This window comes from Primulina tabacum, chromosome 8 (genome assembly GCF_025594145.1).
Source record: "Primulina tabacum isolate GXHZ01 chromosome 8, ASM2559414v2, whole genome shotgun sequence".
Classification (NCBI taxonomy): domain Eukaryota; kingdom Viridiplantae; phylum Streptophyta; class Magnoliopsida; order Lamiales; family Gesneriaceae; genus Primulina; species Primulina tabacum.
Genome location: NC_134557.1, coordinates 41,162,205 through 41,183,973, shown reverse-complemented (window position 1 = coordinate 41,183,973; position 21,769 = coordinate 41,162,205). Strand labels below are relative to the sequence as shown.

General features: G+C 36.9%; 1 protein-coding gene across 2 annotated transcripts; it reads left to right on the top strand.

The window, feature by feature from the left end:
• The first annotated feature begins 836 nt into the window (after positions 1-836).
• On the top strand, positions 837-21,032 carry LOC142554214 (uncharacterized). Of its 2 annotated transcripts, XM_075664901.1 has the most exons (6): positions 837-1,132; positions 1,366-1,568; positions 1,718-1,958; positions 2,855-2,991; positions 3,050-3,278; positions 20,741-21,032. In XM_075664901.1, the coding sequence occupies exons 1-5, from the start codon at positions 1,009-1,011 to the stop codon at positions 3,275-3,277; spliced, it is 933 nt and encodes a 310-aa protein (XP_075521016.1). In that variant the 5' UTR covers positions 837-1,008; the 3' UTR covers position 3,278; positions 20,741-21,032. The 2 variants fall into 2 exon arrangements, with proteins under 2 accessions (XP_075521016.1, XP_075521015.1); XM_075664900.1 differs by lacking the exon at positions 20,741-21,032 and having other exon boundaries at positions 3,050-3,473.
• Positions 21,033-21,769: the final 737 nt, after the last annotated feature.

The following is a 21,769-nucleotide window of genomic DNA, read 5'->3' as shown; positions in this document are numbered from 1 at the left end:
AAAAATAAATTGAAAAATAAAAGAATAAAAAAATGATCTCAATAAGAATTGAACTTATAATCTAAACCTCAAAAAACAATGACTCTATCTGATGATTTACATATAACTTGTATTAAAATTTTAACATTTTATTAATATATATAATTATTAAAACAGACCATGACACCAAAGTCAGTTACTCCAAGTGTCTCAAACTTAATAAAATAATATAAATATATATATTTAGAAGAATAAAGTCATTGAATTCGCAAAGTTTGAGGTAACAAATATTTTATTTTAGGGGTACTTTGTTTTTTAACTTCGGTCAACTATTTAATTAAGAAAATCACCTCCTCATTTATACATGAGGAGGTCATTTTCTTAAATAAGTAGTTAACCGAAGTTATATTGCAAATTTTCTCTTTATTTTATAGTTATAATTGAAATATGGTTTTTACGTTTTCCGATAATTGTGGCAAATCTATTTTTGTTGCCTTGAGGAGTTGGTGGCTACTATACTCAAATCCAATATTCAAATTTTATCTCAATTGAAAAATACCCCCTTCCATATGATGATTGAATACTCAGCGGAAGAAATTGGTTTAAATTTATTTCACAAAAAAAATTTCTCTCTTTTTTTTTTTTTGGTTTTCATCAGCAATCGAGTATGTGTCCGAGCTCTTCATTATAAGAAAACAAATTGTTTCAAAATCTCAAAAAGAGAAACAGAAAGGTAATCAATCAAACACAGTCTTTATCAAATTGTGCCTGGCCAGAAATCTACCGTCCTATGCCTCATCTTCTCTGAATCAACAGGAGCTTCCTCCACCTTCTTCTCCTTGGAGACTCCAGGCATGCCCACTTTTTCCAGCATTGATTCCACATCAACGTTGTTTCTAATAAAGACGTACAGCCCACTTATTGACGCTGCGGAAACTGAAATTTTAATTTTCCTTGTGCTAGGGTTATTTTGTCTATTATTATACTTCTTTTTCTAGGTGTTTATTGGTTTTCCGGAGTTAGTAAACGATGGCGGAAGAAGGGAGGGTTCATCCAGATTGCAGTAATGCATCAAACCCGTATCATGAATGTAGTGATTTTTGCTTCAAGATTATCGCTGAAGCGAAGAAAAAGATGATTAGCGGAGATGCAGGTATGCTTCTGAATACCTTATTAACTATTTCTTCAGATTATTTTTGCTGAGGTAAAGGGCTGATCAAAGGAATTCTATCAATTTTTTGGGTTTAATTTTGCGAATATTTACATGCAATTTGCTGATGCTTGTTGAACATGTGATGTTGATGTTAATTTGGTATGTTACACTATATGGCTGCCTAGATGTGGTGTATTGCAAGGTTTGTCATTGTTGTTCATGTATCTTCCTAGGGTTACAAGCTGTTGATGACCACATACGGCCTTATGTGGACTCTAACCAGAGTCAGGCAGTACTCTCGGGTGATGAAAGAGATGTAGGTGAGGATCATTCTGATGGGGAGTCTGGTGGTGATGATGAAGATGATGCTGCAAATGGGTTGGCTGCTAATCTTACAGGGAGGCAGAAAAGGTTGTTTGAATTGAGGTTGAAAATGGTGAGGATCAAATGTAAATTGTATACAGTCTATTTTCTTTATATAGACATTTTGGGATTGATGCAGATAAATACTATCCTTTCATCAGGTCCTTGTCCTTTTAGTCTGTACCTTGCTGTATCTAATATATCTTTCATTTTTCTTTATAGAATGAGGCAAGAAAAGCCAATCAGACTGCCATGGTCACAGAGAAGAAAAAATCTGAAGCACCAACGGAGTCTAGAGGGATTTCCAAGCAAAAATGGTTGGACGAGAGGAAGAAGAAAATTGGAAAACTTCTGGACTCCAATGGCTTAGATATGTGTAAAGCATATATACTGGATACACAAGATATGGCAGAGGCAAAGTATAAGAAATGGGAGAAGGACCCTGCTCCGGCTGGTTGGGAAGGTAAGTGGCCAGTCTTTTCTTTCTAAATGTAACCTCTATTTGCTGCACTGCAGCTTTTGACATGATTTTTTCTTACCCAGGCTGTTTCTTTTATATGATTTCGGGCTACGGTTTTGTTTATCAATATGTTCACATAGCCATGCTGTTTGGAGCCTGAATTTATGAGTTCATTTGAATCTTTAGCTAGTTTATGACATGTTTCCAATCATTGAAATGCCTAAAAACTCACCATACCTCCAGTTGAATCAAAAACATCATTTGAGTTTTCAATTAGCAGCAGTAATCGAGCACGACCCACTCTGCTCTCACTTTACACTGAAGAAGTTTTATTCACCAAAACCATGGCATCTATATGTTAGAAAAACTGCACTGTGGCCGCGGAAAAAAATTTTGGTTTCAGCTATGTTTTGGGTTGTTTAATTACAGAAACTTCCAATATAGTGTTTTGATAACATTTGGAAATGATATGAGTTTATCTACAAGTGGCAAGTGCTCAATAAATTCTCTCTTTTTCATTTTTTCAGATACGAGAATCTACAAGCGCGCAATAAACTTTCTGGTTTTCATTTCTTCAGAGCTTTAGCACTTCTCCTCTTGTTTTCTGCGCTGCATCTTTGTGATGGTTTTAACATTTAAACAAAGTATGTCGGAAACATGCTCAGTAGGAGCTCGAAACTGTCATTTTCCATGGAAAACTAGGAAACGATTACCGTGTTACTGAATTTTAGAATAAATGTTGAACAGTGATGCTAGTTTACATCTGCGGTTACTTGATATGTTTTCCCTTTTTCTATTCACGAAATTGTGTTTTGCTGGTGTTTCTTTGGACCGTCAAGTTTATGGCCTTTCCGTTAACGTGTTGTTTCTTGTACAATTGACCTCATGATCATTTACAGTTTTTAATCAAAAAACACTCTACAATGCATACAAGAAAAGGGCTAAGAATATTGACGTAGATCTTGACGAGTACAACAGAATGAAAGAAGCTGATCCAGAGTTCTATCGAGGGGCTTCAAGTCTACAATATGGAAAAGTAATCGTCAACATATGTTTTGAGCTGAGTCATGTTTACTTATGTTACCTATCTGGAGAGATTCTCATTTTATGAGGAAAAGGTTGACAGAATGGTCAAGGAACTCAAGGACAGGGAAGAGAAGTCACGGTCCTTCAGCAGGAGGAGAAAGTTCCGGGAAGAAAAGGATATTGACTCAATTAATGACAGAAATGAGCACTTCAATAAAAAGATTGAACGCGCCTTTGGTAAATACACATTGGAGATCAAGAACAACCTTGAAAGAGGAACAGCTTTGCCAGATTAAGGTACTGCTATATCATTGAAGCATCCTACTCTACTTTGTACCCTGGAAGCCCAAGTATCCTTTGAAAGCTGGATCATGCCCTTTTTTCTGCTCTTCATGTATAAGTACACCTGGATTGAGATGTAAAATGACTTTTGTCGTTTTGATGCATGATCTCATTGTGCTCGATTTTATGGAAGCTCACTGGTTCTTGTGACCACAATATAGCAGAAAAAGATAATAGAAAAATACAGTATGCCGCAAAAACTTAAAATTGAAAGGAATCGTGTATTCCAAATTCAATTAATATTTTATTTTTGCATTTCTAGACTAATTGGTTTATTTGATTCCTTAGCTATAGATAATCCTATTTATGGGATTTATTCAACATAAATTGGGCACTTATCTATAAGATATACTATACCTTTGGGTAGAGTTTGATTCTAATAAAAATACTTGTTACCTTGTTTATAGATATAAGCAATCTATGGAGATCCAGGTCAAGAATATATATATATATATATATATATATATATGGGGATCGAACATTGAGAATGGGGGCGTGAAGACGGAAGAAGAAGTTCTTGCGGCTTCTGGAGCTTTGTCGGACTTAATCAAGTTCAGTATTGAAGATTTACATAAAGTGTTCAAGTTCTCGACTCATCACGTGTTGCTGTTTGATGTCAACAACACTCAAGAATAATACTGACGCAGAATGTTTATTGTTCGAGTGATTTTGATTGGTTTTTGAGCAATTCGTGTTTTGGTTTATGCATCCCTATTTTAGTAGTAATTATTTGGATGCTATTTAAATCCTTGGCGTGTCAAGGAATCGGATTCTGATATTTTTCACTAGTATTTTTTGGTGTAAATAGATTACATATTTTCTAATGAAAGTTTGTTTTGCCACGAGGCATCACACAAGTATTCGTACTTGTGATGATTCAATTCTGGTCGTTGTTTATTTATTGCAATTATACATGTGTGTTAACAATTAATTTTCGCTGCAGTTTTGTGTGTTGGTGTTGACAACACCTTAGCACAACACCAAATTCTGATATATACATTACTGAATATTTCCTGTGAGTTTATGAGACAAAGCACTCTCAAGTGGTATCAGAGCCAACGCTTGATACACTAAGTGATTGATTATGGTCGTGTGCTGTCTTTACAGGAAATACACTAATAGCTTGATGGATCTGTTAGCGTCTAGCACTGCTTTTAAACCACCAGTCTTGGATGGTTCAACTATGCTATCTGGAAAGTCAAGATGAGGATGTACATCAAATATATCGAAGAAAGGGCATGGCAACGAGTCTTAGACGGTCTCCGCCAAGGATAGTTGATGATGATGGAGATAGTAGAAGTAAGCCAGAGAATTTTTGGTCCAATGATGAAGTCCAAACCTCGAACTTTAGCTCAAAGGCGCTCAATGATATATTCACCTCTGTTGATGTCAACATGTTCAGCCTCATCACCAACTGCATCTCTGCCAAAGAAGCATGAGATATTCTTCAAAAGCACTGCGAAGGGTCTGAAACTGTTCGCAGAACCCAACTCAGGATGTTAACCTCCAAATTTGAAAGCTTGAGAACGGAGGAAAATGAGACTATTGTAGAATATGATCGAAGATTACGTGACATTGCAAATGAGGCTTTTAGTCTCGGTGATCCTATGTCAAACGAAAGGCTGGTTAGTAAGGTCCTGAGATCACTTCTTGAATGCTTCAATATCAAAATTTGTGCAATTGATGAGTCCAAGGACACTTCTACACTTAACCTGGAAGACTTGATCAGCTCACTCCGAACATTTGAAATGAATCTGGACCTACAGAAAAGAAATAAAGGGAAGGGCATTGCAAACCACTGATGACTCCATGAACAGACTAATTCAAGAGACAAATGAATCTGATCTTGGTGAGTAGTTAATCTCCTTGATTACTAAGAAGTTTTGTGACTACCTGAAACGAATGAGAGACAAAAAGAAAACTGTGCCAACACCAAAACCTTTTTTTGTTCCTTTTGAAAGGAATAAAATTTCTGCACCTATTCAAGGGAATTTTAGATCAAGGAATGAAGCTTTGGGTCGACCAGAGCTAAAGAAACTTGATTCAGTCCAATGTCGAGAATGCTTCGGATTTTGTTATTATGCAAATGAGTGTGCCAACCGACTTCGCAGAAATAAGAACATGACAGCTTCCTTAAGTGATGACGATACCGATGAAGAACTTGAAGCCAAGGAAGGAGATGATTGCACCTCTCTATCTGTCATCCAGAAAGAGACATACAAATTGCAGGTCAATCCCTTTAGTCTTGCCACTGGTGTTGCAACACCAGGTCGCAACACCGTATCAAAATCACTGTGTCTTAATGCTAAATCTCTGGAAAATTCAGATATTGACAAAATTCAGGGATCTGACCAAGAAGAGCTTACTTTGGAAATTGTCCAAAAGATGTATGAAGAACTTTATGATGACTTGCTCAAAAGAAATAAGACAAACTCATTACTTTCAAAAGAAAACACTGAATTAAAGAGCAACTTGTCTCATCTTGAAATTTTGCTGAGTAGGAAGGATCTTGAACTATGTAAAGTCAAGGATGATCATGAGAAGGCATCAAAGACACTTGCTAAATTCAACTCAAGCTCATCAAAACTTGACTCAATGCTAACTATGGGAAAGGACAGCAGATCTAGTCTTGGTTAGTTGAAAGTATGTATGAACATGGTGAGTCGTCTAACTCCAGTTCAAAGACCACAGTATTTGTGAAGGGTGTCGAAGACTATGCTAAACCCTTAACAGAAAATCCACCCATGAAAACTGTACAAAGCTCAAGGCTGGTCTCTGAACAGACGCTGAAAACATCTCGTTCATCTTCCTTACCGTCAAAAGGACACTCCTCAGCAAAGATGCCGCGAGTCAAGAAGCCTGGATCAATCTCAAATCCCAAGCAAAGAAAGCGTCATTTCATCTGTCACTACTGTTGTAAGTCTGGGCACATCAAACCTTTCTGCTACAAACTCAGAAATGACTACCTCAGGTGGCATTCAAATCGGGTGTTTCATAAGGTGTTGTCCAACACCACGTCCAACACCCCAGTCAAAAGTTCTTCCACTAAGAAAATTTGGGTACCAAAAATTGTTACACGATGCAATGTCATTTATACCTCGTTAAAAACTAACATTGCAGGTGCATGGTACTTTGACAGTGGGTGTTCTCGTCACTTGACTGGTTCTAAAGAACACCTCATTGATTATCTTGAAGTAAAAAGTAGACGTGTAACCTATGGAGGTGGTGCAAAAGGGAGAATTGTAGACAAAAGAACCCTGAATGTTGATGGGCTTCCCATTCTTCACAATGTTCTCCATGTTGAAGGACTTAATTCGAACCTAATAAGCATAAGTCAACTTTGTGATGATGATTTACATGTTAGGTTCAACAAAAATAATTGTGAAGTCTTTAATGATGCAAATGTTTGTGTTATGTCAGGAACTCGGTCTGCTGACAATTGCTATCTTGTGGGAGAAGGTGATGATTGCCGAAGTGCCAAGATAAGCAATTTGGACCTATGGCATCGAAAACTGGGCCATGTAAGCTTCAAGACCCTAAAGAATCTGTGTAAGTTTGTAGCTGTGAGAGGTATGCCTAATTTGTGTTCAGATAATGCATATGTATGTGGTCCGTTTCAGAAAGGAAAACAAACTCGTGTTGCGCACTCGGTGTTGCAACACTTTGGGACAACACGATGTCTTGAACTCTTGCACATGGATCTAATGGGTCCAATGGAAGTTGAGAGCTTGGATGGTAAGAAATACTCATTTGTGTGTGTTGATGATTTTTTGCGTCTCACTTGGGTAAGTTTCCTTAGAGAAAAATCTGATACTTTTGATGTCTTTAACAAGTTGCATGCCAGGATAACTAATTTGTATGATATGAGGGTGGTTAAAATAAGAACTGATCATGATAAGGAGTTTGAGAATTCATATTTCACTGCCTTATGCGAAAAGAAATGAATCACTCATGAATTTTCAGTCCCTAAAACTCCTCAACAAAATGGAATAGCGGAAAGAAAGAATCGAACCCTTCAAGAAATGGCTCGGGTCATGCTAAGTTCTAAGAATGTGTCGAAACGTTTTTGGGCCGAAGCTTTGAATACTGCATGTCACATTTCCAACCGTGTATTTTTAAGAAGTGGATCTACCATGACATCCTATGAAATCTTGATCGGAAGAAAACCAACCTTAAATACTTTCATGTCTTTAGTTGTGTTTGTTATTCCCTAAATGATCGTGATCATCTTGCAAAATTTGACTCCAAAAGTGATAAATGTCTATTTCTCGGATATTCAATGAATATTAGAGCTTACCGTGTTTTTAATTTGAGAACTAGAACAAATATTGAGTCAATTAATGTAGTGTTCGATGATTGTGCTGATCTGACAGGGAAATCTAAAGAGGATGATACTGAAAGACTACTGGATACAAGTGAGTCATTAACCAGTACCGGTGTTGAGATTGGTGTTGAGTCAAGTGAGGCAACACCAGGCACAACACCGCTTCTGAACAGAACAGAAGCCGTGGAAGAGGATGTTGTCGATGATGATAATGTGATAATCAACAACGAGAAAGATATTCCCAGCAAAATTCAGAAGAATCACCCATCATCACAAATTATTGGTGAAGTACATGAATGTAGGGATCGATTAGGGGGGTAATCGTTGAGCTACAATAGCTCGGTTCTTGAAATATTTAACACTGATGAATTAAATCGAGTTTGGTTTAAAAACCAAGCGGAAAATACTCGAAATAATACTTCGTAGAAACCGATTAAATATTTTGTAAAGCATTTAAAATATATGCAAGTTGAATGGGTAAAAATATTTTTGGTTGAAGCATTTTATCAAACACTTGGTATCCAATATTTTGGTATTTGAAGAACACATAGAATGTTTCAACAATGCATCTTTAAAAACAATGAAAATGATAAGTAAATGCAATAAACAAATAGACACGAATTTGTTTATGAATGTTCGGAGACTTCAAATGCTCCTACGTCACTCCTTCTTCTTCTTGGGAAGGATATTCACTAGAAGACTTTGATTTATACAAACATTTGTACAAATCCACTCAGCTAGGACTTACCCACTACCTAAACTGAACTCCTAGCACTCAAGATTGTAGGCATCACCTCACAATCAGCATATTGTTTAATGTCTTATATGCAAAAACTACAAACACATTGTTTTACGTCTTTGTATGAAGACTCACTCAACTAATATTTGAAGTTCAACTCTCTTGTATATGTGTGAGTGATTGTGTGTGAGGAATTTATCCTTTACAGTGTACATCTCAAATGTATTCTCCCACAAGGATTTGTGCTCTCAACTAGCTGATTTCTTCATGCTAACTGCCCATGCTTTTAATCCTCTTCAAAAGCTCTTGTTTGATCTTCAAGATGTTGTATTTATAAGCCCCAACAATGATATATACGTTAGACACAAGAATATGACCGTTTGGAAAGTTTCTGTACTGTTTATGAGATTGCAACGGTCAAATTCTTCTTGCTGGACTTTTTCCCGACTGGTCAAATCTGGTCAACTCAACTGGTCGTTCAGTTCAACTGGTCAGCAGCTGCTTCAGTTCAGTTCAGCTGGTTCGGTTCAGTTCAGCTGGTTCAGTTGGTCTGGCTCAGTTCAACTGGTTCGGTTCAGTTCAGTTGGTCTGGTTCAACTGGTCTTTAGCTGGTCTGGTTCGGTTCAGTTGGTTCATTCAACTGATTCGGTTCGGTTCAATTTCAGCTGGTGTAATGAAATCAGCCTAGCTGATTTCAGTTTCTGCAGAACCAGTAGCTTCATCGTCATTTATCAGCATCTTAATCTTCGATTCAGACTTTGACTTCTGAAGATGATTTGTAGATCATCGTCTTATCTTTCCAACTCATACTGAATCGCTTCATTTCGATAACCGATATGAGAGATATGACCAAAATACCGCAGCTGCTCAAACCCAACTGATTGCTGTTTTCGTACGATCAGTTAGGTAATTGAGCGATCAGTTAGACCTTTATAACATCCGATTTCGCCCGACTGACGTGAATTACGATTTGTTCCAAATTGAGTTTTCTGATTAGTAAAGTTGGCAGATTGTCATTTGATTCATCCAGTTGAGAGATATCATCAAAATACCAAAACTTGCCAGAAATTCACTTTGTGCAAAATTCATTTTCGGCTTGCTTCTTGTTTTAATAACTTCACACTTGAGTAAATATGTTAGAAACACAATAACAAGTTTTTTTAACATCAAAATCAAGATTGCGAACATGAAATGTTCCAACAATCTCCCCCTTTTGTGATGATCACAAAACTTGGATAAATAATCAATTCAACTAACATATTTCTCCCCCTTTTTGTGTGAATCAAAAAGTCATTTTTTTTCAAAATATTTTAAGCACAAAATTTTCTCCCCCTCAATATTTAAAAATAATCTACTCATTAAAATTATAATGAGTTCTCGCCCTATATTTTTGAAATTTTGAAAATTATAAAAGAAAGGGGAAAACTAACCATTTTTCTCCATGGTTCATTTTCTGCTGCCGCACATATGCTATGCCTTCAATGAATAAACTGTATTTTCTCGAGCATAACTAGGCTGCAAATTTTTTACCGTTGTAAAACTCTACGAGTCAAGTTTGCAAAGCAAAAAGTGGTTTGTCATTTGGACACTCGAGCAAGGAGATATGTCATTTTTTCTACGGTCGCTGCAAGCTGTGCGAAAATTCAGTTTTGCATATATATGTTTAAAAATCTGAAATTTTCGAATTTTAAACATCAAAATCAGTTTCAATGTTCTTTCAAGAACAACCAGCTCTGATACCAATTGTAGGGATTGATTAAGGGGGGTAATCGTTGAGCTACAATAGCTCGGTTCTTGAAATATTTAACACCGATTAATTAAATCGAGTTTGGTTTAAAAACCAAGCGTAAAATACTCGAAATAATCCTTCGTTGAAACCGATTAAATATTTTGTAAAGCATTTAAAATATATGCAAGTTGAATGGGTAAAAATATTTTTGGTTGAAGCATTTTATCAAACACTTGGTATCCAATATTTTGGTATTTGAAGAACACATAAAATGCTTCAACAATGCATCTTTAAAAACAATCTAAATGATAAGTAAATGAAATAAACAAATAGACACGAATTTTTTTATGGATGTTCGAAGACTTCAAATGCATCTACGTCACCCCTTCTTCTCCTTGGGAATGATATTCACTAGAAGACTTTGATTTATATAAACAATTGTACAAACCCACTCAACTAGGACTTACCCACTGCCTAAAATGAACTCCTAGCACTCAAGATTGTAGGCAGCACCTCACAATGAACATATTGTTTAATGTCTCATATGCAAAGACTGCAAACACATTGTTTTACGTCTTTGTGTGAAGACTCACTCAACTAATATTTGAAGTTCAACTCTCTTGTATATGTGTGAGTGATTGTGTGTGAGGAATTTATCTTTTATAGTGTACATCTCAAATGTATTCTCACACAAGGGCTTGTGCTCTCAACTAGCTGATTTCTTCATGCTAACTGCCCATACTTTTAATCCTCTTCAAAAGCTCTTGTTTGATCTTCAAGATTTTGTATTTATAAGCCCCAACAATGATATATATGTTAGACACAAGAATATGACCGTTTGGAAAGTTTCTGTACTGTTTCTGAGATTGCAACGGTCAAATTCGTCTTGCTGGACTTTTTCCCGACTGGTCAACTCTGGTCAACTGGTTAACTCAACTTGTCGTTCAGTTCAACTGGTCAGCAGCTGCTTCAGTTCAGTTCGGTTCAGTTCAGCTGGTCTGGTTCAACTGGTTTGGTTCAACTGGTCTTCAGCTGGTCTGGTTCAGTTCAGTTGGTTCAGCTCAACTGATCTGGTTCAACTGGTCTTCAGCAAGTCTGGTTCAGCTCAACTGGTTCGTTCGGTTCAGTTTCAGCTGGTGTGCTGAAATCAGCCTAGCTGATTTCAGTTTGTGCAGAACCAGTAGCTTCATCGTCGTTTATCAGCATCTTAAGCTTCGATTCAGACTTTGACTTCTGAAGATGATTTGTAGATCATCGTCTTATCTTTCCAACTCATATTGAATCGCTTCATTTCGATAGCCGATATGAGAGATATGACCAAAATACCGCAGCTGCTCAAACCCAACTGATTGCTGTTTTCGTACGATCAGTTAGGTAATTGAGCGATCAGTTAGACCTTTATAACATCCGATTTTGCCCAACTGACGTGAATTATGATTTGCTCCAAATTGAGTTTTCTGATCAGTCAAGTTGGAAGATTGTCATTTGAATCATCCAGTTGAGAGATATCATCAAAATACCGAAGCTTGCCAGAAATTTAGTTTGTGCAGAATTCGGTTTCGGCTTGCTTCTTGTTTTAATAATTTCACACTTGAGTAAATATGTTAGAAACACAATAACAAGTTTTGATAGCATCAAAATCAAGATTGCGATCATGAAATGTTCCAACAATCTCCCTCTTTTTGATGATCACAAAACTTGGATAAACAATCAATTCAACTAACATATTTCTCCCCCTTTTTGTGTGAATCAAAAAGTCATTTTTTTTAAAAAATATTTTAAGCACAAAATTTTCTCCCCCTCAATATTTAAAAATAATCTACTCATTAAAATTATAATGAGTTCTCCCCCCATATTTTTGAATTTTTGAAAATTATAAAAGAAGATGGAAAACTAACCAATTTTCTCCATGGCTCATTTTCTGCTGCATCACATATGCTCTGCCTTCAACGAATCAACTGTATTTTCTCGAGCATAACTAGGCTGCAAATTTTTTACCGTTGTAAACTTCTACGAGTCTAATTTGCAACGCAAAAAGCGGTTTGTCATTTGCACACTCGAGCAAAGAGATATGTCATTTTTCCTACGGTCGCTGAAAGATGCGCAAAAATTCAGTTTTGCATATATATGTTTAAAAAATCTGAAATTTTCGAATTTTAAATATCAAAATCAGTTTCAATGTTCTTTCAAGAACAACCCGCTCTGATACCAATTGTAGGGATCGATTAGGGGGGTAATCGTTGAGCTACAATAGCTCGGTTCTTGAAATATTTAACACCGATTAATTAAATCGAGTTTGGTTTAAAAACCAAGCGGAAAATACTCGAAATAATCCTTCATAGAAACCGATTAAATATTTTGTAAATCATTTAAAATATATGCAAGTTGAATGGGTAAAAATATTTTTGGTCAAAGCATTTTATCTAACACTTGGTATCCAATATTTTGGTATTTGAAGAACACATAAAATGCTTCAACAATGCATCTTTAAAAACAATGGAAATGATAAGTAAATGTAATAAAAAAAATAGACATGAATTTGTTTATGGATGTTCGGAGACTTCAAATGCACCTACGTCACCCCTTCTTTTCTTTCGGAAGGATATTCACTAGAAGGCTTTGATTTATACAAACACTTGTACAAACCCACTCAGCTAGGACTTTCCCACTACCTAAAATGAACTCCTAGCACTCAAGATTGTAGGCAGCACCTCACAATGAGCATATTGTTTAATGTCTCATATGCAAAGACTACAAACACATTGTTTTACGTCTTTTTGTGAAGACCTACTCAACTAATATTTGAATTTCAACTCTCTTGTATATGTGAGTGATTGTGTGTGAGGAATTTATCCTTTACAGTGTACATCTCAAATGTATTCTCACACAAGGGCTTGTGCTCTCAACTAGCTGATTTCTTCATGCTAACTGCCCATGCTTTTAATCCTCTTCAAAAGCTCTTGTTTGATCTTCAAGATGTTGTATTTATAAGCCCCAATAATGATATATACGTTAGACACAAGAATATGACCGTTTGGAAAGTTTCTGTTCTGTTTCTGAGATTGCAACTGGCAAATTCGTCTTGCTGGACTTTTTCCCGACTGGTAAACTCTGGGCAACTTGTCAACTCTGGTCAACTCAACTGATCGTTCAGTTCAACTGGTCAGCAGCTGCTTCAGTTCAGTTCAGTTGGTCAGCTGCTGGTTCGGTTCAGTTCAGATGGTCTGGTTCAACTGGTCTTCAGCTGGGTTGGTTCAGTTCAGTTGGTTCAACTGGTCTTCAGCTGGTCTGGTTCAGTTCAACTGGTTCGGTTCGGTTCGATTCAATTTCAGCTGGTGTGCTAAAATCAGCCTAGCTGATTTCAGTTTGTGCAGAACCTGTAGCTTCATCGTCATTTATCAGCATCTTAAGCTTCGATTCAGACTTTGACTTCTGAAGATGATTTGTAGATCATCGCCTTATTTTTCCAACGCATACTGAATCGCTTCATTTTGATAACCGAGCTGAGAGATATGATCAAAATACCGCAGCTGCTCAAACCCAACTGATTGCTGTTTTCGTGTGATCAGTTCGGTAATTGAGCGATTAGTTAGACCTTTATAACATCCGATTTTGCCCAACTGACGTGAAATATGATTTGTTCCAAATTGAGTTTTCTGATCAGTTAACTTGGCGGATTGTCATTTGAATCATCCAGTTGAGAGATATCATCAAAATACCGAAGCTTGCCAGAAATTTAGTTTGTGCAGAATTCAGTTTCGGCTTGCTTCTTGTTTTAATAATTTCACACTTTAGTAAATATGTTAGAAACACAATAACAAGTTTTGTTAACATCAAAATCAAGATTGCGAACATGAAATGTTCCAACAATGAAGATGTGAAAACGAGGAAAAAAGAGAAGGTTGACTACCAAAAGATGATCGGATTATATGCATAAGCTCTACATTTTCCCAGGTGAGTCACTCATGCTTTGTGTCTTTAATTGAACTCAAAAATATTAATGATACACTAAAAGATGAATTTTGGATCAATGCAATGCATGAAGAACTTGAACAATTTGTGCGCAATGATGTATGTGATTTAGTTCCTAGATCTTTAAATACCAATATTATTGGAACAAAATGGATTTTCAAAAATAAAACTGACGAATCTGGTAACATTATTCGAAATAAAGCTCGTTTGGTATCTCAAGGGTACACGCAGGTTGAGGGGGTGGATTTTGATGAAACCTTTGCTCCTGTAGCCCGAATTGAGTCTGTTCGACTCTTGCTTGCCATAGCATGTTACATGCGCATCAAGTTGTATCAAATGAACGTAAAAAGTGCTTTTCTAAATGGAATTTTGAAAGAGGAAGCATATGTGAGTCAACCAAAAGGATTTGAAGACCAACATCACATGGACCACTTGTACAAACTGAAGAAGGCTCTGTATGGACCGAAATAGGCTCCACGAGCATAGTATGGTAGGTTGGCTGATTACTTGATCAACTTGGGCTTCAAACGAGGTGAAGTTGATAAAATTCTTTTCATTCAAAAGCTGAAACATGATATTTTGATCTGTCAAGTGTATGTAGATGACATTATTTTCGGTGCTTCATCTCAAATACTTGTTAATAACTTTGTTGAGTGCATGTCATCACAATTCGAAATGAGCATGGTAGGTGAATTGAACTTCTTTCTTGGATGACAAGTAAACAAATTGCATGATGATATATTTCTGTGTCAATCCAAGTATGCTAAGAATCTGATTAAAAAGTTCTCAAATGATAATTTTAAGCATATGAAAACTTCTATGGGGTCAAGTGAAAAACTATCTAAAAATGATGTTGCCGACGGTGTTGACAACACCATGTACCGAGCCTCATTGGTAGTCTTTTGTGCTTAACTGCTACTCGCCCCGATATCATGCTCAGCGTGTGTTTGTGTGCTAGGTACCAAGTAAATCCAAAAATATCACACCTAAAAGCTGTGAAACGTATACTTAGATACATTGCAGGTATACTAGAATTAGGATTGTGGTACACACAAGAGAAACACACAAATTTGTTAGGTTTTTCTGATGCTGACTAGGTTGGAGACCTAGATGATAGCAAGAGCACTTCGGGTGGGTGTTTCTATCTAGGCAATAACCTAGTATCATGGTCTTGTAAGAAACAAAATTGTGTATCTCTATCAACTGCTGAATCTGAATATGTAGCAGCAGCTAGTTTTTGCTCACAACTTGTCTGGATGAATCAAATGGTTGAGGATTATGATTTTCATAGCGACGCAATGATTGTATATTGTGACAATTCAAGTGCTATAGACATTTCTAATAATCCTATTCAACACTCTCGAACAAAACACATAGACATAAGTCATCACTTTATTCGAGATTTGGTTGAAAAAGGCATAATTCGACTGGAATTTGTTAGGATTGAAAACCAACTGACTGATATATTCAAGAAACCTTTGGAATTTGAGAGATTTTCCAATCTTCGGAAGTCTCTCAGCATGTGCGTACAATAATCACACACACATGTTGTCATTGGTGTTGCCAACACTGGTGACAACACCATTTTTGCATGTCTATTTTTAGGATGCTAGGCATACTGCAGAATCATAACCATCCTATTTATTTTTATAAAGTCTGGACAGTGAAGAAAATCTCTGAAATGTACTCTGAGTGTTCATACTTCCAATCAAATGTTGATGAATAAATTATGCTCAATCCAAGGCATCGAGTAGTTGAGGATATTCATGTAAATCGTGATCTTGTCTAATGTGAAAAAAGTGGCTTGGGAAATGCGAACATAAGGAGAAAAACAGAAAAGAGGTCAATAATAAAAAAAAATTGTTTAGAAGAAAATAGAAAAAGCTATCTAGAACAGTCCATTGAAGATCGTTCTTCTAGTGTGGGAGCTACCGCTTCTAAGTAAAAATAGTAATGAAAAAAACTACCTAGGGGAGTCCATTGAAGACCGTTATTCTAGTGTGGGAGCTACCATTGCGGAATCAAAAGAAAAATTTAATGGAAGTTTGAATAAAACTCAGGGGTGTTGTCAGGAGGTGTTGCCAACACCAAGTTCTGACACAACACAATTTATACATTGCCTGAAATTTTAATAATTCATCATATTGGAGGCATATTTAGAACATGCATATTGATTTTTGTTTCGTGAATTCATCATGTACAGTGACATATCAGTGTTAACCTATGACGGTTGATGAAAACCTTAATTACCCAATTTTTGAATTTATGTGACTTTTTGTGTCAGTGAGTTATAATCGACATGGGTTTTCATTGGATAATATTCTGAAATGTTTTAGCACTGAATACAATCTAATTAACGTTTGAAGGAAGGGCAGAATAGCAATTATGTAATTGGGTAAATTCAGAAATGTTACCGTTGGGCCTAGAGGAGACTGTTACGTTTTTTTTAACGATACTATGCGACGCTTCCGGAATAAAAATCTTACCATTGCAGCAAGTGTTTTTATACTCAATCATATGAATTTTATGCGAATTACCTTTCGTTTTTTTCTCTGATTTTCTGAAGTCGATCTTGAACTCCTTCGCTGTGAAGTTTTTTTTCTCGGTCTCTATTATAACACTCTTCTTCTTGAAAATGGTAGATAACCAATTTGACCCGCTGGATATCCGCAGTGAAATGGCTGCTAGTCGTGGTGTTCCTCCCTCTGCAACAACACCACCAGCAACACCATCAACAGCACCTTTTACTGATAATCCTCTACAGAATGTGGTTACTGATCCATACCCCACTACACTGGAAGAAATTGCTCCTGGTGAGCTAGGTAATCCAGTCGATATCGACAACTCACCAGATTACGAGGCATATCGGAGAGCATTCCCTCCTCAACCTCTACGACGACGCTCAAAACGACAAGCAGGTTATAGCCCTGATTTTTCCGAACCCAAGAAACCGCGTATGGCCACATACTTTACACTCGATCCAGACTTCTCATCGGGAGATGACTCCGATGATGACAACTATGAGCTAGTTGCTGGAAAGCGGCCAACCCTCTCTAAGAAGACATCTGCTCCTTCATCTTCCTCTGCTGCTCCACCGGAGGAATCTCCAGAACCCCCTCAAGAGGTATGCTTCTCCTCTGAGGACGAATAGTCCTTAGCTGATTTTCTTAACAGCCTACGGGAAGCAAAAGATAAACAGTATTTGGTGCCTAAAAAGGATGAAGCCCAATCAGATTCATCTGAGCAGATTTTATCTGAATCTGAACCTGTGTCTGAAAACAAAGAGTCTGAGGAAGCTGCTGACGATGTTGAGGTCGGTGTTGAGCCCAGTGTTGACAACACCGACTATGAGGATTACAATCTAGCATACTCTTTTTCTACTAAATTTTACTCTGAATCCTCCGTTGGTCAATGGTTTCTCTATGCACATAAAGAATTCATAGAAGAACACAATATTGACTTCGATACGTACGAGAAATACAAGTTGACCACCTTTCTACAGACTCGAAGACTGAGTGCAACTGTAAATTCTGTAATTCCTTATTCTCGAGCACCAGTTCTTGAATTTTATTGCAATCTGCTCTCCGGAATTGGTCATGGGAAATCTGCAAAGTTCGGACGCGTGTTCGTTCGGGACACTATCTATGATTTCTCTCCCTACACGATCAATGAGTTCTACAACACTCCTGCTGATGATGATGTGGACGACCTCCTGCATATTAACTTCATTACTTCTGTTCTAACAGGCGGCCTTATCACTCAGTTTCCACACTGTCCCCAGCGACTTGCAGCAGCAAATCTGACATCTTTTTACTCTGTTCTCCACAAGACAGCAATTCGCAACTGGAATCCATCGTCAAACACAACGGTGGTTACCCGACCACAGGCTGTAACCCTCTTTACTATAGGCATGGGCCGAAACTTTAATTTTGGACAGTAGTGTTTACCACTGTCCTGCAGTTTGCTGAAGGAAGGATGAAATCAGTAAAACTCCCATTTCCGTCCCTAATCTTTGGTATACTGGAATCCCAAGGATTTGTGAAAGAAGAGGATGAACCGCTGCTGGACATTGGCGAATATTTGAAAATTTCCCCAGCTTATTTCAAAGGGAACCGGATCTTGGATCTTCCCTGGTCCACCGATGTAGCACACAATGTTGGGACAACTGTCCCCTCGTCTGAGACTGGTGCAACCCCGGATATAGACCTCACTGCTGGTGTTGCCTCGAGTGGTGGCAACACCATCCCCTTTTCCTCCACGCCTGAAGACTTTATCCCGCTCACCACTTCTGAAATAAATGCCCAAATTGCCTTCGGGCTTCAGCAGATTCAACAGGCCCGTGATACAATTACCTTTTCCACTCAGCTGATCACACAAGCCAAAGCCACAATCGCCTATCATGAAAATCAGATCGCCGACTATCGGCTTCTTCTTAAGGTTGGTGTGCATTCTGGCAAAAAAAGGGGAGCAACTACTGAGCCAAATGATAATGAAGCTACTGATGTTGCTGATACTAGTTCTGAAACTAATGATGCAGATTGACTTCTTGCTATCGTTGTTTGGTTTTTCCTTTGTCTAATTAATTTGTGGTTACCCAATTTCCGTGCTTTCATGTTTTTTAAATGCTTTCTGCTCTCCGTGCCTCTAACTAACTTATTATCCGGTGTTATGAGTCAGTGTTGGCAACACTGCCTACAACACTGTTGAACTTACATGTCAAATTCAGTGGGAGTTGACTCAGGGGGAGCCACGAACTGGTCAATCATCAATTTTTGGAAGTTTTTGTCCAGAAATGCAATAAAGGGGGAGATTGAAAGGAATCATGTATTCCAAATTCAATTAATATTTTATTTTTGCATTTCTAGACTAGTTGGTTTATTTGATTCCTAAGCTATAGATAATCCTATTTAAGGGATTTATTCAACATAAATTGGGAAGTTATTAATAAGATATACTATACCTTTGGGTAGAGTTTGATTCTAATAAAAACACTTGTTACCTTGTTTCTATATATAAAAAATCTATGGAGATCTAGGTTAAGGAGATATATATATATATATATATATATATATATATATATATATATATATATATATATATATGATCGAACATTGAGAAGGGGGGCGTGAAGACGAAAGAAGAAGTGCTTGCGGCTTCTGGAGCTTTGCTGGACTTAATCAAGTTCAGTATTGAAGATTTACATCAAGTGTTCAAGTGCTCGACTCATCACGTGTTGCTGTTTGATGTCAACAACACTCGAAGAATAACACTGACGCAGAGTGTTGATTGTTCGAGTGGTTTTTTTGGTTTTTGAGCAATTCGTGTTTTGGTTTATGCATCCATGTTTTAGTAGTAATTTATTTTGATGCTATTTAAATCCTTGGCGTGTCAAGGAATCGGATTCTGATATTTTTTACTAGTATTGTTTGGTATACATAGATTATATATTTTCTAGTGAAATTTTTTTTTGCCATGAGGCATCGCACAAGTATTCGTACGTGTGCATAATTCAATTCTGGTCACTGTTTATTTATTGCAATTATACACGTGTGTTAACAATTAATTTCCGCTGCAGTGTTGTGTGCTGGTGTTGACAACACCTTAGCACAACACCAAATTATGATATATACATTACTGAATATTTCCTGTTAGTTTATGAGACAAAGCACTCTAAAAAATGCTAGCTCATCTAGTATCTCTCAGTAGAAAATGATGACCGACTCTCAACAAACTCTCCACTTCTATTATTCCGCTCGCTTCACACGGGCATCCCCCATCTTCTATAATATGCTTGTGATAATGAGCCCAATTTCTTTAGATCCATGACAATACCACCATCTTGATTCATTCAGCCCGGTAGGTTTGAGTTCCTAACATTGTATGTTCATAGTTATTGTAAGTCAAATGATCGCTACTACGCATGGGTATGACTAGGGGTGTTTATCGGTTGGTTCGGTTCGGTTTTTAGTTTTTTATTTCGGTTTTCGGTTTTACAAATATATAATCCGATATCCGAACCATATTTCTTCGGTTTGGTTCGGTTTTATACCTAAATGGTTCGGTTATTTCGGTCGGTTATTTCGGTTTTGATACAATTATTTAAATTAATAAGATAAATATATTGTAAAATATAATATGTTATCTGTTTACATGATTTTTTAGTAAAACATTTAATTATAAAGTTTAAATGAACTGCATAAACAACAATCAACTAAACATCATTCAAAATAATTCATCATTCACTGATATCATCTCAAAAAATATATAATAAAAATAAAATTATTAATTTATGAAATTTCGATTTTTTCGGTCGGTTCGGTTTTGACATATATAATCTGAAACCGAACCAAATAAATTTCGGTTTTAACATTTATATTTGAATTATAAAATTCGTTTTTCGATTCAATTCAATGTTCGGTTTTTTCGGTTTAGATTTTCGGTTTTTTCGATTTTATCCGAAGTTCACCAGACACATGTGAGTGCTAGAAACCCATGCTCTGTCACATAGGATCAATCGGGGAAAAAAAAAAGCAGAGCAAACTAAGTTGGTTCATCTCCTTATTTGATTCAAGTATTTAGTCTCCCATTTTTTTCTTGTATTGAATGCTGCTAATTGATCACCCGAGCTTGTAGCGTTGTCATGATGGATGCAGGTTGGCGAGCATGTTCTGAAAAATAATGTGTGTGGGACACCCCGATGCCGATTTGTGATCCAAAATAAGAAGACTTTCGATTTTGAAAAATGAGTGGCCGGGCTATGTCCCGTTAAAACTGGATCAGTGTCTGTGCAAGGGCTTGACGACAAATTTTACCATTTATAATTAAATCCGCCTATCAAGCCAACCACGCATCACGTCCCTCGTGCCAATCTTCCTTCCTTCACATAAGCATAATTATGCGACGAGTCCACATCTTTCCAGCCTGGAAATTTTATCCATATTTGGTGAATTCCCATTCTTATAGTTAACTATCTTGGATAATTGTTTTCTTTATATGGTTTTATATATTTAAGCATTACCCGTATTTGCAACTAATGGTCTAGTAAAGTTTTGTAGGTCGATGCTTTAGTTCATTCGTGAAGTAGACGACATACCCGAAAAGTTGGTTTGGCCACGGACTTCGCTTGAATTGACACTTTTACTTCTAATGGTATTATTTCAATCAAGATAAAATTCTCTTCACTATAATATATCTGCAACCCAAGCGAAGATGCATATTTCGTACGAGACTAATTCTTGCCCGAAGAAAAAGGTATATATTTCTGTTAACCAACTTCAAGGTTTTCAAACACCAGCTCAAGTAGAAGATACACAAGCTATCAAAACTAACACAAACCAAACAGAGAATGAATATAAAAAGAAAGTGATATATCCTTCTCGGGTAAAATTTATAATTCCTATATTTTGAGGTCCAAAAGCTCTTATCTGGCCGCCACACTATGTCAGTGAAGTGAAGGGAAGTGTAGTGAACAATTGATAACAAACGCTTGATGAGAAGAACACAATATCGTGCACAGCTATGGAGTTCTTTACTGGTCACAACACAAACTAGATTAAATGAACACAAACACCAGGACACAAAAATTACGTGGTTCGATCAAGTACGATCTACATCCACGGGAAGGAAGAACAATTTATTTGATTGAGATTCAATTACAAGGCTTCAACATACAACTCAATGAT